We start from the raw sequence: 17725 nt of genomic DNA on the forward strand, positions 1-17725 counted from the left end.
TGCCAAAGGTTACTGCTCTTCAGAGGTCTAATTGAGAGGGAAAAAGCAATGTCTCCAAGAACAGAAATGAGCAGCTTAATTTCTCTTGCAAGTTAAAAGTCATTTCTCACCCCCACTGAACACGTGGAGGAGGGGATAGTACTTGCCTCAGCCACAGGACCCAAAATGAGGCCAAGGGATCCCAGACAGGTGAGTAGTGGCCAACCCTCCGACAGTGTACCATCGGCAGAAGTCAAGGCTGGGCCGGAGCAAGAAGGCCTGCAGTTCTCTGATAGTGCTGCTTTCCACGCCCACGTTCCTGCAGCGGGTGGTGATCCTTGCTACCAGGCACCTACTTACTGGGAGCTGGGCACAGCCGAAGGAAGTCAGGGACCTGTTACTGTACCAGGCAGTGAGGGTCCTGCTGCAGTCTCCAGAACCGCTCGCCCACCCCACCCCCACGCCCATTGCACCACGAGCCTGGTCCAACCTTGGTGGTTCGGAGGGGAGGGGGCACTGCCCACCTTTGGGAGACCTGGGGGACGTCGCTGCTCACATCTAACGGGCGTCACTCCCCACATCTGGGGGACGTCAAGGGTTCCCAGTTGTGCGCAGTTGAGAGACCACCGTCCACAGCTGAGGCCAGCAAAGTACCACTGTACGTATCTGGAAGGGCTTAGGCTCACCTCAGCCTTGAAGATGCCCCGGGGGGCGCCAGCAGCTTCAGGAAATGGCCTCGGGAAATGCGACCCCAGCACGGTAGAGGGCCCCTACCCACTCCAAACCCCTCAGAAACGCAACAATCCGAGGCATGCCTCAGGGCGCATCCCGGACATGACCAAACAGAGGGCGGCCACACCCCCAGGGAGAGGCCGGGTGGGGACGGCGGGGCGCAGCCCTCCCAGTAGGGTTCCCGCCAACGCTGCCCTCCAGGCCACCCGATCTTTGAGCCAGCCGGACCCACGGACCCACGCAAGGGAAAAGGGCCGGCCCCGGGGCGGCGGGGCGGCCGTCGGAAGGCGCCCTCCACTCCGAAGCCGTCTTCCAAGCCCCGCAACATGGCCCGGGGCGGCGGTCAGAACTGGAGTTCCGGGGACTCAGACGGCAGGCCGGAGGAACAGGCGACCGGGTGAGCCGGGGGGTGGCGCCGGGCCGGGGCGTCGGGGGTCCGGGCCGCTAACCCGCCGCAGCGCCCCAGCCCGTCAGCTCCAGGCGCCGCCGGAACCTCCGCGAAGGTTCTGGGCCTTTGTGGCGTCACTGTCTCCTTGTGGAACCTTCCGCCGGCGCCGAATAAAACCCGCCGCGGAGGAGCCGGCGGCTCGAGTGCGGCGGTGCCGGGAGAAGAGGGTAGTCGGGCACAGGCGGGAGAGAGCCCCGGGGGGCGGCGGCCAGCGGCGGCGGCGGCGGCGGCGGCGGCGGCGGCCGTGACCGTGACGCGCGGGCGGGCGGCGGGGGCGCGCTGACCGTCCTGCCCGCCCCGCTCCGCAGAGGAAAGATGGTGAAGGAGACCCAGTACTATGACATCCTGGGGGTGAAGCCCAGCGCCTCCCCGGAGGAGATCAAGAAGGCCTATCGGAAGCTGGCGCTCAAGTACCACCCGGACAAGAACCCGGATGAGGGCGAGAAGGTGCGGGCCGGGCTCGCGCGGGGCCAGCCGTCAATTATTCAGCCCGGAGCTCGGGGGCTGTGAATTATTGAAGGCGGCTGGGAACCCGAGCCGCGTTTGTTGGAGAGGCGGTCGTCAGGTGCCGCGCACCACGCCGCGGGGCCGGGCCGGGGCCGGGGGTGGTCCGAGGCGGAGGGGGCGCGGCGCGGTCAGTTGGAGGGCGCTTCGCCGAGCCCCAGCCTCGCCGGGCTGGGCATCGGGGCTGGTGCCGGGGCCCGAGGCGCCGGGACTCCTCGTGAGCCCCTGCGCAGCCCATTCATTCCTCCCTTCGCTCCACAAGGGCCCCTCCGAACGCCGGGGAGGGCCGGGACTGAAACGTGGGGGCCCAGTTCACCTAGGGTTTGCGGGCATTCCTGTCGGAAAGGCAGCCAGCAAGCCGGGAAACTGAGGCACACGCGACCAGAAGAAGTTGTGTACTTGCTGGGGACGACCGGGGTTGAATTATTTTTGTGCTGATATTCCCTGTTGATGCATAAGCCCTAGAGGTGAGTTTCTTTAATCTGAGTTAGTATCTTGGACAAACCCGGTGTCCTTCTTGAGAATGGCCGACTGGATTTGTTTTGTGTGCCTGTCTCCTGCCTGATCAAGGTTGTCAGACATTGAATAATCACCTTTTCTTTATTAAACAGGGACATGGAGATCTTTAACCTGACACATCATTTTATATGAACATTACAGGTTTTCTGTGACAAATGACCCGCAGTGGATCCTAAGTACCAATAATAATAGGCTGAAAAATGCTCTGCATCTTAGAGGCCTAAATTAAACTTTTTGATCCTGTTCACAGGAAAAGAGTCAACCAGCTTTTTATGCCCAAGGAAGCTCATTACCCACCAGAATAGGTGATTAGAAAGATCAGGCATTGATCCTTGGGAAAGCTTGTTGGCCTTCCCATTCCTCCTTTGACTTCTTGCCATTTTCTTATAAAACTTGGGATATCCTAGATGGCTTTTGGGAGGTGGGGCTTTGTGGTAGCTGATAGCAGACACCTGGGCCACTTTTGAAGCCATAGATTACCTGTCTAGCATTTAGACTCGTGGAAACGACTGTAGTATCAAAATACCTGTCTGTGTTAGCTTTTCCAAGCTGGAGAAACCTGCCTAAAGAAGGTTGGCTGGGTGGCAACAGTGATAGGATATTTATATTTAGCCACAGGTGCCGAGTGTCGCTGTCACAAGTTTAAAATGCTTTTCTGGAAGACCATTTGTCTGTTACTCGTGTTCTTTCTCATCTATATTTAGGTGGCTTACTGTAGCTTTTAAAGTCACTGGCTTTCTACGTAGCGTTGGTGATTCATAGATGTGCTCCCTAAATTCATTGTAGGCTGTTTCTGAGAGTAGCCTTTAAGGAGAGCGCACCCAGGCTTCTAATTTCACGTTTCAGAGGCGGCACGTGGGAAAGCCTTCTGACCCTGGTTCAGGTCAGATCTCATGGCACTCTCCAAGAGTAAGTCATGGCTGTGTGCCATTGGAGTGAGTCTGCTCTTGGTGTTCTGAAGCTTTTTCTAAATTGGACTTAACCTGTACTACATTTCTGGAGGTGTTGCCCTGCATATACCTGCCTGAGCAGAGGTGGTTGATTTGTTTTAAACTAATATTTATTTATAGCCAGATACTGAATTAGTGTCACTTGAAGTGTCTGGCGGGGTCCCTTTCAGCTTAGAGGTGGGGGGTTCTGTGATGTTCCAGGAATACTTTTCCCTTCCCACCTTCCATGAAGGGGATAAAACCCTTTAATTCTCAGCTAAAACTTCTTCCAGCCTCTGACCATAGGCTGAACCACTGGCCTAGTCCTCATCCTAATTTAATTATGATTCCTTGTTTGCTACCTGTATTCCCTAGAAACGAAACGGGTTGAGGAGACTGGGGACACAGTTTATAGAAACTGCTGTAAAGTTCCCTAGAGAGGACTCATGCATTCATTCACTCACCAGATACCTCCTGTTTAGTCCTGCTGTGTGCTGGGCGCACTGTGTAGGCCTTTTCTTTTTTGTGCAAGTTTGTGTGTAGTTCTTGTCCACTGTATCTGTTCATAGGTGGAACCTTTTTATTTTTTCCCCCCAAGTTTGTCACTGTATTAATGTCTCTTCAAAAACAGACTGAGCCAGTCCGTTCCCCCTTGCTCCAGGGCAACTGAAAAGGCTATTGGGGTGTTGGTCTTTGTTTTGTGGCCTGTTGTCCTGTGTTGCTAAGCATTGGGTGGCTGGTGTTTGTTGTCAGGTGTTCTGTATAGAGTCTCTACTTTTCTGCAGCTGGTTTTCTGAAAGACACACGGGCAGCGAGTCAGTAAGTGAGTCCCTTTCAGGGGCCGTGATGGGGGTATATTCTTGGCTATTAACCCCAGCCAGCTTTTGAGATGAGTTTGGTCTTTTGGCCAATTTTACTGTAACTTTTAGTTTGAATAATAGATTTTTAAGTTAAAAAATCATAAAAGAGAGCATAACAGTGCAGAAAATTTCAGAATACTGAGGAAAACCCACCAAGTACACATCACCCTAACTGCTGTCCCTGTGTTTCTTTCCAGGCTTTCTCCAGGGTGATTGTACATGGTCATCCTGGCACATAGGGTTTTTTTTCCTCACCACTGAATACTTTAAATACTTTTCCCAGTTGCTACATAGTCTCCAAAGCCACTTTTCCAGATGCTTAATAATCTTATTAAAGGAACTGTGGCAAATTATTACAGTCTGAAAGGTGAGCTGGTCAGAGTACTAGTCTCCAACTGTGAGATGGGTGGGGGTCAGGCAGGGACTGAATTAGACTCTGGAGTGCTGAGACCCACCCCTGCCCCCAGGGTAGTGGGAGCCCCGCCCCTTTGTGAGGTCTGGCCTCTGGTTGAATGCCCCAAGTGACAGGGCATTCCTTTTCCTTTTTAGATTAATCATCCATTCTGTTAAGTGCAAGAGTCTTTCAACTATCCAGAGTGTTTCTAGTGGACATTCTCTTGAAGCATGTTTACCTAGTACAGACGGGCCCAGAGACTCCCTGGGGGCAGCCTGGCCTGGTTGCTTTCGGATCTTCCTTACTGGGCACCTAATCCCTACACCTTATTTTCCTTCTGTGGAAAGGAGTAGTGGTGAACGATACCTACTTCTTTACAGAAATGGTGGGAGAATCAACGTACCAAAAAACCTAACTACCTTGAGTATGATTCTGATGTCTCTAAGACAGTTTTTTAAATTACCCAGTTGTTAGCTATTATTTATTAGCTATCATTTATTATTTATTAGCTACTTATTAGATCTCTATCAGGGATCTGTAGTACAAGAGAAAACCTAGTGTCTGTCAGTTTCCATATTTGTATATTCAAAGCACTTTTTTTTTTCTGTATGTTCTGTATTTTTTTTTTTTTCTTCCTAAACCATTCCCCTGGAGGGTGAAGACCCTATCTCACTTATTCATTTCTCAATTCCCAGAATTGAGCCATTCATATAACAAGTATTTACCAGGTACCTTCTACATGCCAGACAGTGTTCTAGGTTTGGGGATATGGCAGTGGACAAAGCTGACTTAACTACCTGTCCTCATGGAGCTGACACTGCAGTGGGGACACCATCCCAGCAGTAAGTGCCCTGGTTTTGGGGAACAGCAAGGAGGCCAACGGCGCCGGAGCAGAATTGCGGGGAGCTGGAGGCAAAGGTGTCATTTTGGGCTTGTAGACCAGAATAAGAACTGGCTTTTACTCCAAGTGAGCAGGGCCCCTTGGAGGGCTTGGGGCAGAGGACTGACGTGATTAGCTGGCAAGTTCTGGCTGCTGTGCGGAGAACAGACTGAAAGCTGAGGTGAAGGCGGAAGATGGGAGTCCAGTGAGGAGGTTACTGGGCTATCCAGGCCAAAGAGGGTGTCCTCCGCCAGGGCGGGCGTGGTGGTGGTAGTGGTGAGAAGGGATGGATTTTGGATATTTTATATAGTGTTTTGATTTTATGTTAAAAACTTCCATGTATCTGCAGAAAAGGTGAGAGTGGTACAACGAACACCTGCCTTTCTTTCACCTACCTTCACTGATTATAAATAGGTCATCACATTTGCTTTCCCTATATATTATTATTATTTGCTAAAGCTTTTGAGAGTAAGTTGCATACATCATAACCTTTCAGCCCTAAATGTTTATCCTTGGGAAAACAACATCCTTGTACATAACCACAGTACGTTTATCAAATTTAAGAAGTTTAACATTGAGGAAAAAATTCCCATTTTTCCAGTTGTTCCAATGTCCTTTGTAGCAATTTTTTCCCCAGTGCAAGATCCAGTCCAGGATCCAATCCAGGGTCACACACTGCATTTAGTTTTCCTGTCTTTTAGTTTTGCAGAATATACTTCTATTTGGGTTTTCTGATTCTTTTCTTACAGTTGGATTCCAGGATACATTTTTGGCAGGCATGTGACACATGGGATGTTCTAACTTAGGGTACTGGAGATAGACATTTGAAGGTAGCACCAGAAGGATTTGTTGACAGATGAGCTGTGAGGGAGAGGAAATGAGGTTTTGGAATTGCCAATAAGTGAGCTATGGGGGAGACTATGGGAGGGGCAGGACTTTGGCGGGGAGATCAGGACAGATTTGCGCACAGTGTCTGCAGCCTGCATGCGGATGGATGCTCACAGGATGTCTGTAGTTGAATTTTATGCTAGTAACCTAGGAAAGCAGCCCTCCTGAGCTGGAAAGCAGCCCTCATGGGCTTTATCCAGTTGTAGGTTAAGCCCTGGCCTGGTCTCACTACATCTTAGCTCCACTCTACTTCTTCCTGTCTGGTGCAGCCTGAGGGGGAAGAAACTCCTTCTTACTGCTCTGCATCCTTATTCTCTGCAGTGGCCCTGCCTCTCATCCCTTAGTAATGTTTGCCCTATGTATCCCACTCTACAAAGGGATTAAATGGAAAAGTCAGGTTTCAGATAACATATAGACCTGCTAGTTTGGGGGGTTGGGTGTAGAATCCCTCTGTCATTGCACTTATGTGGTGGGTTTGCTTCATGAACAACTCAAACCTTCTCTTTTTAATCTCTCTTTTTTTCTTTTGAAGTTTAAGCTCATATCCCAGGCATATGAAGTGCTTTCAGATCCAAAGAAAAGGGACATTTATGACCAGGGCGGCGAACAGGCAATTAAGGAAGGAGGCACAGGCAGCCCCAGCTTCTCTTCCCCCATGGACATCTTTGACATGTTCTTTGGTGGCGGAGGACGGATGGCTAGAGAGAGAAGAGGTAACTGCTTTGAAAGACGTTAAGCAAGTTTTATAGTTTCCAAATTGTACGTGTTGCTGGAATCAGGACGGATCATGCCTTAAAAGGGTGTAGTTGTCATGTTTGGGGATCATTAGCTTTAGTTCATCGCTTGTTTAGTCTACCTGGAATCTCTTAGTGCATTTAGCAATTAATTGCCTGACACCTTCCCAACACCACATATAAAGGAGCAAATGGGGAATTCCCTGGTGATCCAGGGGTTAGGACTCGGTGCTTTCACTGCTGGGGCCTGTGTTCAGTCCCTGGTCAGGGAACTAAGATCCTGCAAATGGTGCGCCCTCCCCCCACCCCCCAAAAAGAGCAAATGGCGGTGAGGAGAAAGGAGGAAGTTCAAGTTCATCTTGCCCTCTTTTTCTCTTTTGTTGGGGTCAGGTTCCATTTATGTTCCTAAGGGACGTAAATGGCACCTCCTGTGGTTATTAGTGATACCTCTGCTGAGAGTGCTCTTCTCCCCTCATGCACGCTTCTTCCCATGCCTGGGCCAGGGCCCGCGGGCTCTATTTCTGGCTGGTGCTCTGCCATGTGCAGTGTGGCCTCATTTTCTCAGCCTGCTCAGGAGATTTTCTAGGTAACAAAATTTACCCCTTGATGTTTGAACGTCTTTGTAAAAGAAGCTACTTTGCCTCTCTTCAGAATGCATTAGGACTAGCAGCTTCGTCCCCAGAGGTGAATTGAGGGACTTAGCTCTTGGTGAAATGGCCCCAGGCCCCTGTTTTTGAGTTCTGGGTTTGTTCTTCCTAATTTTTCTACCTCTTACCTCCTGCCAGGCTCTGGACTGTCACCTCTGTTACCAGTGGTCTCTAATAGCCCCCTTCCCCTGTCCTGCTTACGGTTGATACTCTGCTTTCGACGTCAAAACCAGATAGATAACCAAGCTTATTAAAATCCTGGGCGAAATCAAAATAAGCTCTGCATTGAGGTTTAAGAAGGGTGGTTTGAGGTCAACAAGAGGCCCCTGGATAAATAAGGCTGTACTTGTTCCCACATTATAATTGACTTTGAGCTTTGAAAAGCTTGGCTGTCAATTCTGTGAATACAGTGTGCTGAAAATCACAAAGTGTTTATTAGGGAAAAATCCTTACCCTGTTTTCTGGGTATGTTGCCTGCTCATATAATTGACAGTGTGGATGTGATTAAAACCTTGGGTATCTTCTTGCCTAGCTCTCTCACTGTCTTGAGATGAACAACTTCACGCCCTTAATTAAGTCATCTCTCAAAGTTGACAGCCAATAAACAAGGACAGCGTCTCAGTGATCTCAAGAGCCCTATGGGCAGCAGAGAGGGACCTGATGCTGTGGGTCCTGACAGGCTGGCATGGTGCCAGAGCAGACAGACTCCCACCCTGAAGATGAAAGGCCCACTGTCCTGGATGCACAGACAAGATTTCCACAGATGAAAGAGTTCCCACTTGGCCACAAGACATAGAAGGGCTCAAAAAGTAAAGGACGTTATGTTCAAGGAAGAGTTTCAGTTAAAGGTCCAGAGACTGACTTCGTGCATCATCTATAAGGAAAGGGCTCCTTTCATGGGGAGAACCTAGTTAACCAATCTCATTGGTTAACATTGCCTTGGGTTTCCTCATTGATCTCTCATTCTCAGATTTGTTTTAGAAAATAAAGATGAAAGTCTTTGTTGACATCTATAAATGATTGAATAATTAGCTCATAGCTAGAAAGGGTATTAGTTCTCATACTGGCAAAGGGCCAGAAGGATGGGCCAGATGTAACAGAAGCAAGCATTGCTTCCCACAGGGAACGGAATGAATGACACAGGCACACTTTGAGACTTCATACAACTAAAGGTCATATGGGTAGTATTTAATACAGTGGTATATTTAATACAGTATTACTAATTGGTCTTTGTTTTTCCCTCGGTAAGGCAAGAATGTTGTACATCAGTTGTCTGTAACTCTTGAAGATTTATATAATGGAGTCACAAAGAAATTGGCTCTTGAGAAAAATGTAATTTGTGAGAAATGTGAAGGTAAGAATTAATTTCTGAATGAGTCTCATAGTTCTGGTCCCTTAGATCTGGAAACAATTCTTACTGTTTTACAATTCAGAGAAAAATAATTTATCTTTTTAAATGTGAAGGTCAGAGATTGCAAACAGGTAGCCTGAGGGCCAAATCCATTTCATTTGGCCCTGTACATTTTTTATTTGGACTGCACATTTATTTAGTATGTTGACAATTATTTTAAAAATATAAAAATCAAGAATGGTTCACCCAACCTAGGGGTCAGCAGACTTTTGCTGGAAAGGGCCAGATGATAGGTACTTCTGGGCTTCGTGAGCCATGCAGTCCCTGCCGTAACTATTCAACTCTTATTGCAAAAGGAGCCATAGACAGTAAACAAGCAGATGACATACCTGTCTTCCAATAAAGCTTTATTTACAAAACCAGGCAGCTGGCCATAGTTTGCTGTCATTGATTTAAATGTAAATGTAATTAACGTAATTTTTAAAAATCTGATTTTTCAAGAAAAGTCAGATCTGGTGACTTGGTCACACACTGTCCCACAGAGAAGTGGCTGGGCTGGGTAGCCACCCTTGTGGACAGGGCTGTTTTCTCCAGTCTCCACTGGTCACACGTAGGCATGGGTGTTCTTCCACCCTGGGGTGGAAGAAAACACATTTGGTGAAGTTAAAGCAATGAATTTGTCTTGGTATAGCCAAAACCACAAATGTTTGTGCTTACATGTTAACATCTGGATATTGTCTGCTTGGCTAGAATCATCCAGACTCTTCCACATGGCTTTTCATGATTGTAAATAGTCAGAATTCAAACCCCAGTGTCCAATTTCGTGGCTCATTATCCTTCTGTGGTGGCACCCAGCAGAGATGCTTCTAAGGGAGGAGCACAGCCTTGTTCCTGTCTCCCCACAGGCGTTGGTGGGAAGAAGGGATCTGTGGAGAAGTGCCCAGTGTGCAAGGGGCGAGGGATGCAGATTCACATCCAGCAGATTGGGCCGGGCATGGTGCAGCAGATCCAGACCGTGTGCATCGAGTGCAAGGGCCAGGGCGAGCGCATCAACCCCAAGGACCGCTGTGAAAGCTGCAGTGGTGCCAAGGTCATCCGAGAGAAAAAGAGTATCGAGGTGCACGTGGAGAAAGGTGAGGCTGCGCAGCACTGGCGCCCCACGCTGGTGGACATGCATCTCAGGTGCTGAATGTGGGGCACAAGCGTTAGGTATCCGGGAAATGAGACACAGCACAACTGGTATTTAAATGCCGTTAGAGTGTGCCGTCCGTTCTTCCAATTCCCAGGGCATCTTCCATGGACCCTCCCTGGCTTTATTTCCATCCGTGTCACCTGCCAAAGTTTTCTTGCTTACAAAACCTCTTTGTAAGGTTTTCCAATGCCCTGGAAGTCACTTAACCTTGATTTTGGTTAATTGCCCTCTCTTGCCCTTCTCAAACCATTACTTTAGAGTCACTGGGAGTGTTATTCCTAATGGCTTTTGTCGCTTATTGGCCGTAAAAGCTTATCTAAGTCTTCGTAGCTGGATGTCCCTTTTCTCCACACATTTCCCCTCTGTTGCAGCAGATTCTCCCAAATCTAGCACCTTCCTCCTGCTGTTCATTTTGCCTGGGGCCATCATTTTAGGGTCTTTTTCCCTCTTAGTTGTTCCCCCTGATCATTCTGTGGCTTCCTAACCCAGCAAATGTATTTAGGTGAGAGACCAAAGTACACAAATCAACACCCAACCAGCACACATGTTGAGGGACTTGACACTGCCTGTGTGCACAGAGACTTATCAGAAGGCCCCCAGAGCCCAGTGCTGCTTGTGCGTCAAGAAGCAGGCGGTGACCTGCTCACAGTGCACTGTCAGCTGTGGCATCGCACGGCCAGGAGGGCGGGGGCTGCGCGGTGAACTTGCAATGTGGCGGCCTCGTTTCCCACTCTCCCTGCTGCAAGCTTGGCTGAGGACCCTCGTTATGCCGAGGGGAGTGAGGCCTCTTGGTCAGTGGTAATCCCAGCCCCAGGCCTGCACGAGGTTGGGAGGTTTGATGAATAAAGAACCCCCAAAGGGCTCTCTGTGAGCCTTCTTCAAAAGCTTTGTCAGAAGTACGGTTTTTAAAAGAAATGGCTAATCAGAAAGGGATGATGTTTCATAGGTATGAAAGATGGGCAAAAGATACTGTTTCATGGAGAAGGAGATCAGGAGCCTGAGCTGGAGCCTGGTGATGTCATAATTGTGCTTGATCAGAAGGATCATAGTGTCTTTCAGAGACGAGGCCATGACTTGATCATGAAAATGAAAATTCAGCTTTCTGAAGCCCTTTGTGGCTTCAAGAAGATGATAAAAACACTGGATGATCGAGTCCTTATTATTACATCCAAATCAGGTAAAGTTTCAAATGTGTTTCGTTGTAGTTCTTCTGTATGTTTGGCATAGTGATGCTGGCAGCTTAGCCTGGTTTCACATTCAAGGCTGACTTCTGTTGCACAAGTTAGTGTGACTTGATTTTCTCTAAAGTCATCACTAGGGACTTTGGAGAATTTTATGAATTTCTTTTATAGTTTCCACGAAAAAAATTCAGTTTTGGGGAAAGAGCCTCAAAACAGGAATCTTGGGGATCTAAACTTCTACCTGGAACCTGCCAATTTAACTTAAATTTTTTAAAAAATTAACTTTTGTATAATAAAACACAGCTGATAATAGGTGGTGTTTTTCTATCAAATGGTGATCTGTGCTGATTCATCCATGTTTCTCTAGCCTCTGTGTTGTCGATTACATGTGAGAGACATTTTAAAATAGAATTTTCCTGAAAAAAAAAGACATCGTCTGCCAGCTTATCCTTGGCGGCTTCTAGAGAACTGCCCATCTGCACACAGGCACAGGAGCTTGAGGGAGCTGCCTCTGGACCCAAAGTGTTCTCAAAGGCCTGAGAGCTCAGCCTGCCAGCATGTGTGTAGATGCCAGGCTCCCAGCTCCCAGGAGGGCTAGTGTTCACTGCAGTTGAGTCCATGTGGGCCCCAGAGCACCTGCCTGGAAGGGGCTGTGAGGAGGCCAGGCAAATTGGAGAAGGGAGAGAGGCCAGGCTGGGGCCCTCAACTTGAAGCTGCCTCCGAATAGCACTTCAGGTCAGTTGTCCATGTCAAAGAATGTCTGGACAGGTGCGGTGGTGGCTGAGCCACCCAGACATCCGTGACCCCATCACTGGCCGTGAGCAGTGCCGCTCTGGTCCCCTCCCTGGCCACAGGGTTAGGGAGTGACTTCTGTGGGTATCTGAGGTTTAGGCTAGAGGGGTAGGCTCAGAGCTGGTGTGGGAGGTAACCAGCCAGTAACGCTGTCCGAGGGCAGTGTAATTAAGACCCTGAAGTCCAGTGGAGTGAGCCACCTTGCCTCCCCAGCCTCCATCCAGGGCTTTCCTGCCTCTGTGTCCATTTCTCTCCTCCCCTTTCTGGCCTGTTCTCTTTCTCTGCCACTTTCCTCTTTGGCTTTTTCTGTTTCCTCTTTTCTGGGTATAAGTGAAATGGAATTATATATCCAAGTCTTGATCAGAGGTTTGTTTTGGGTTTTTTTGCTTTTGTTTTTTACTTTTTATTTGGAAACAATTTCAAACTAACAAAAAGTTGTAAAAATAAAAACAGTATGAAGACCACGCATATATGATTTGCTTATTATTAAAATTTTACCCTGTTTGATTTTTCATTTCTGTGTTTGTGTATAGATATACTTAAGGATTAGGGAAAAGCACTGCAGTATAATGAAAATATGCATGAAAATTTTAAATACAGCACCTTCCTTTAGATTCCATTCTGTAAGCCTCCCAAGGTACCCAATTCCTCCCCTCACTTCTGTAGGAAAGTTTGGGGATCATAGTTCACACAAAGCCCTAGGCCACAGGCTGTGAGTGCGTGTGTGCCCAAGACCCCTGGTATCATGTCCAAGACCCCCTAACGTTGTCTCAGACCTGATTCCAGCCCTTCGGGGAGCATGAGCTGGGCAGCATCTTTGGGGTGCTGTGTAACTTCTTTGCGAAAGCTCGTCCTTGGCCGAGCTCCCTGGAGCAGGGGCCCCTGCCATGGGATTGGAGCCCAGTGTTCCTTGCTGCCTCCCAGCTGATCCCAGCCACAGGGAAACTGGGAGCCAAGGACGCAAGACAGGAAGTGAGCCCCAGAGGGAAGGACGTCGTAAACCCCGAGAAACCCATTTCCTTGCTTAGTTATAAGGAAGGGCAGGGTGTCCAGAAAACCTTCTGCTGGAGCTTTCTCTTGTGCTTTTTCTTTTTGCTCATTTATCTTTTTTTGAGTCCTTTTCTTTCACCTCTTCTTTTCTTGTTTTGGCTTATCTCTCTTTCCTTCATTTCTTCTTCTCTCTTCTGCTACTGAAGTGCCTTCCTCGCCAGAGGCCTTTAGGCTGTCTTGAGCATGGCTGAGAGTCAGGAGATTAAAGAAAAAAGTGCCTTAAGAGCTTCACCAGGGTGTGATCCCCCTGACTGAAGGCAGATATGTACCTCACGGAAGAGCTGACTCACCATCTCTTTCCTTCTCTTACACGTGGTTGTCCACGCTTGGTCCCACGGTTTCCCTGCCCCCCAGTGAGTTAGAAGCAGAAGCCCGAGGAGTTGTGCTGAGAGCAACAAGAAGTGTGACACCTGACAGGAACAAAGAGACAGAAAAGCTCTTAAAAACAAAACAAAGGCCATAACAAGCCCAGCAGCCTGGGGCCGTTTAGCTAATGGGCTCCTCCTGCAGTCAGCAGCTCTGAGGGCCACATGTGAGTCCCAGCCCTGCACTGAATGACCCCCAAGGAGAGAGTCCGCCACACCCTTTCTTTTAAAAACTCCCATGAGATACTTTAAAAGATTTCCTCTTGAGAGAGTTCATCCAGGGGAGTGGGACGACACTGAATAAATGAGTGTTTGGGCTCCCCCCAACTATTTTTTCTGAACATTTCTTTCTTTGTCCATTTTCATTACTGAGCTGAAGAGCATACTTTTTAAAGAGACCCTTTTATCCCTTTTCTTTTCATGTTTGGAAGGAAATGATATTTTTAGATTTGGGGGCGAACCAAGAGCTCTGGGGGGACTAAACTCCCATGATGCCTTTTGAAAAAGTGTAGAATGTAAGATCCAGCAAGTGCAAGCCAGACCAGCTCCAGCCCACCAGCTCATGGAGACTGCCTGTGGCCGGAGCCATCTTGTGAGCCCCCCACCCAGAAGGCTGGCTCTCCTGCCAGGTGGGATCTGGCTGGACTCTTTGAGGCCATTCCTGCTCCAAGCTCTGCTGGAGTCTGTGAGGAGCAGACTCCCCTCCCACTCATGGGAAGGTTGCAGTGACAGCCTGACGCAAGAGGCAGGCTGACAGCTATCAGCCCTGTTTACCCAGACTGAGTGTTGATTCCCAGTTCACTTTTTTAAACCAACCTTATGATGGAGGCTTCAGCCCGCTCCTCCTTGGATACACTGCAGGAGCCCAGTGCGTGGGTCACAGAGGGTTCCACTCCCACCCCCCTCCCTCTCATCCCCCTCACCCAGCCGGTTCCTCTGACAGGCATCATTCTGGTCGGGACCAGCTTTTTAGTCAGATGCCCCATGACCCCTGCCTTTGCCTGCTGCTGTGGGGGTGATAGTGTCTGCCCCAGGCTCTCCCAACAGGGGGACTGACCTCTCCAGGCTGCCCTCCATCTTCCTGTTTCATAAGTAAACCTTCTCTGCGGCAGGTGAGGTGGTAAAGCACGGGGACCTGAAATGTGTGCCTAACGAAGGAATGCCAATCTACAAAGCACCCCTGGAGAAAGGGACGCTGATCATACAGTTTTTAGTAAGTGCATGTGTTTTATTCTCATGGGACATATAATTAAATGCCTTAATTGGGGAGGGAAGAAACAACTGCTCTTTCCCACCTCACCCTTTACAGGTTACTTTTCCTGAAAAACACTGGCTGTCTCAAGACAAGCTTCCGCAGCTGGAAGCTCTGCTCCCTCCTCGACAGAAAGTCAGGATTACAGATGACATGGATCAGGTGGAGCTGAAGGAGTTCAATCCCAATGAGCAGAACTGGCGCCAGCACAGGGAGGCCTACGAGGAGGATGACGACGGGCCCCGGGCCGGAGTGCAGTGCCAGACGGCATGATGCGGCCCGGCGCAGCGTGGCCCGGCCGGACTAGCACATGATGAATGTAAAGTTGGCACAATGAAAATGGCATCGCTTTAATGGCCTCGTGTTTGGGGTGTCCTGTGTATGTGTTCAGCATTCTCAACTGCTGAGTGCCTTTTTGGTTTTTCTTTTGTTTTTCTTTTGGTTGTAACGTAAGTTATCGGTTTGTATTTAAATGTTTTAAGTGTAAATCACTCTAGTCTGCATATGGAATCTGTTTATTTACATTTTCAGGATATTTTTGAGATGCCAGTGACCGCACTGACACTTTGTGCTTCTAGTGGCTTTGCCATAATTCAGTTCCACCAATAAAGCACAGCCCAGACAACAGCACTCAGCCCCCTAGCAAACCTCCAGGCATGAAGTGGGCGACCTGGCCCAAGTCTAGCTCTGCGGTTTCTTTCCCTCCCCACCTCCCTCATAATGGCAAAGTTACTGAGGGCATGATCTCAGGGCTGCTCATGTGACATTTCTGAATCTAGGTTCTAGATGCTTCTCCTCAAGAATAAAAGCACATCTGTGGGTTGGGCTTGGCTGCAGTGCCTGGTTCACGCTGAGTGGGCTGCAGGGCCAACTTGGTTCCTACCTGTGTCCTGTGCCCTTGAATGCTTGGAATGGGGTGTGAGTGTGTCTGATCATCTCTCTTGGAAGCGTCCTGAACCTTCCAGGCCTTGCGGTGAGGACAAACCAGTGTTTTAAATGAAACGCTGATAAAACTGTTTGCCTGCGCCCCCCGCACCTTGTTTTTTGTTGTTTTTCTGTTGACAGCCTTTGCAGTGCTCTCCCACCAAAGTGCTTACTTGTAAAGATAACGAAACCATCCATGTCCGCAGCAGCCTCAGTGCAACGGAATCCACGGGAGATGCTGGTGGTTCAGCCCCGTGGCACAGCCAGCTTCCCTGTCTGACCAGTGATCCTGGATGACTTGAGGGTCTGGAAAGGCAGAGGACATCTCAGTGTTTTCCACCTCATTCTCCCAGATTGAACTCCCTTCCAAAGGATGGTTCCTCTCCTTGCACAGCCATATCACAAAGGGCTTCCTGCTCAAGGGATAATGTTGTTTTAGTGAGAACTGAAGTTCTACTCTGGATCGCAGTCTGTCTGGACTACCACTGTAAATGATAACTTGTTGGGAGGGATATTATTCATTAGCTCCTGGCAGGTAGACTACAATTTAAATTTAGGGTTACCTCAACCTTTAGCCATTACTGCTCCTTTCCTTCCCACGACAGTCATGAAGAAAAACTCCTGCCTTCTAAGCTGCTGGGTTAAAGCAGAGGCCACTTTTCAGATCCACCCTTATTGGTTATACAGTATCTAAGAGTTTGACTCAGACCAGGGACCTCCCCAGGAGGGCCAAAGGGTAGATGAGACCCATGGCAGGTAGGTCCAGCGGATGGACCAGGCTCCAGCTGGCTAGTGGGTGGGCATAATTTGCTCAAAATAAGTATAGAAAGAGCCCACCTGTCCCACTTTGACCATCAGTCAGGAAAGACATAAAACCTATTCTTCCAACTAAGCCTGTATGAAAATCAATTGACAAATGGACCACAACTCCAGGGTGTTCTGTTTCTGTGCTGTGACTTCCTAATAAATTATTGCTAGAAAACTGTCTAGTTGATGATGAGGCAAAATTACATTCAGCTCCTTGTCATGTAAAGAATTTGGAGGGTGTTGCTTAAAATTTATTCCACCTGTATATTTGTCACTTTAAAATTAAAATTGAGCTGGTATGAGAGACAGATGATTTTGTTTGTTTTTTTTTAATTTTCTCGCGCTCCAATGACCAGTGCTAAGTGCCAGTTTGCCTCATATTGGTTGATATAACGGAATGAAGTTTCCACTCTCACGGAGCTTATATTTTGGGGGGTGGGGATAAATACAAACGTCACGCAATGATGACTGCAGTGAAGAAAGAGTAATGGGAAAGGGACCAGGGGAAGGCCTCTACTGGGAGCTGACCCCTGAGCAGCTACCTGAAAGCAGTGAGACCTCTAAAGGTCTGAGGAAGAAACATTCTAGGCAGAGGAAATGGCCAGGGCTATGTGGTTACAGGAGGGTGAACAAGGCAAAGAGGCAGGAGAGAGAAGCGAGGGGCTACCTAAAGAGCATGGGCTTGATTCTTAGGGTTATGGGGAGTTTGGAAGAAAAGCACAGGACCTGACATGAATCATAGAAGTTATGATCAGTAAAAAGCAACAAACTTTCGAGGGTTAGCTACTTACACCTTTCCCATTACACGCAGACCATGTCTCAAGTGGGCCGCTGAGGAGAAAACTGAGGTACACGTACCTCCAGGCAAGAGGTCAACCAGAGTAAGTACAGGTTTGAGCCTGTAGACACTGTTAAGGCAGTAATACCCACCCAGCAAGTTACAGCTTCTCTAAAATTAATAGGGTGAAAAAGAGTGTGACGGGACATTTTTTAATCTATCAAATAGAAGAATGCCCAGATAGGACTACAGAATGTTCCCACCCAGTCACATATCCTGTTTCCTTCAGGATCCCATTCTGAAATAGATTAGCTTTCCTCTTACAGCTTCTGCATGACTCATTCCTTGGAAGAGTGAGCCTGAATTTCTGTACTGGAAAGTTCAGTAAGTGCCTGGATGTCTTCATTTCTGAGGCAGATACTCGGTTTCACATAATGATGCTGATTCCTCTCACTGTTCTACCAGTATCAGGGCAAATGAAAAAGAAGCATGTTCAAGAACATGGGTGTTTGCATTAAG

The 17725-nt window shown here is 48.5% G+C and overlaps 1 protein-coding gene across 3 annotated transcripts; it reads left to right on the forward strand.

Annotated features, from left to right (window-relative positions):
• The first annotated feature begins 861 nt into the window (after positions 1–861).
• Positions 862–16730, forward strand: DNAJA4 (DnaJ heat shock protein family (Hsp40) member A4). Of its 3 annotated transcripts, XM_061180014.1 has the most exons (8): positions 862–1108; positions 1468–1606; positions 6666–6846; positions 8764–8868; positions 9771–9998; positions 11004–11234; positions 14558–14658; positions 14755–16730. In XM_061180014.1, the coding sequence occupies exons 1-8, from the start codon at positions 1038–1040 to the stop codon at positions 14968–14970; spliced, it is 1272 nt and encodes a 423-aa protein (XP_061035997.1). In that variant the 5' UTR covers positions 862–1037; the 3' UTR covers positions 14971–16730. The 3 variants fall into 3 exon arrangements, with proteins under 3 accessions (XP_061035997.1, XP_061035998.1, XP_061035999.1); XM_061180015.1 differs by lacking the exons at positions 14558–14658; positions 14755–16730 and having other exon boundaries at positions 11117–11196; XM_061180016.1 differs by lacking the exons at positions 862–1108; positions 6666–6846 and having other exon boundaries at positions 1524–1606.
• Positions 16731–17725: the final 995 nt, after the last annotated feature.

This window comes from Eubalaena glacialis, chromosome 2, assembly GCF_028564815.1.
Source record: "Eubalaena glacialis isolate mEubGla1 chromosome 2, mEubGla1.1.hap2.+ XY, whole genome shotgun sequence".
NCBI lineage: Eukaryota > Metazoa > Chordata > Mammalia > Artiodactyla > Balaenidae > Eubalaena > Eubalaena glacialis.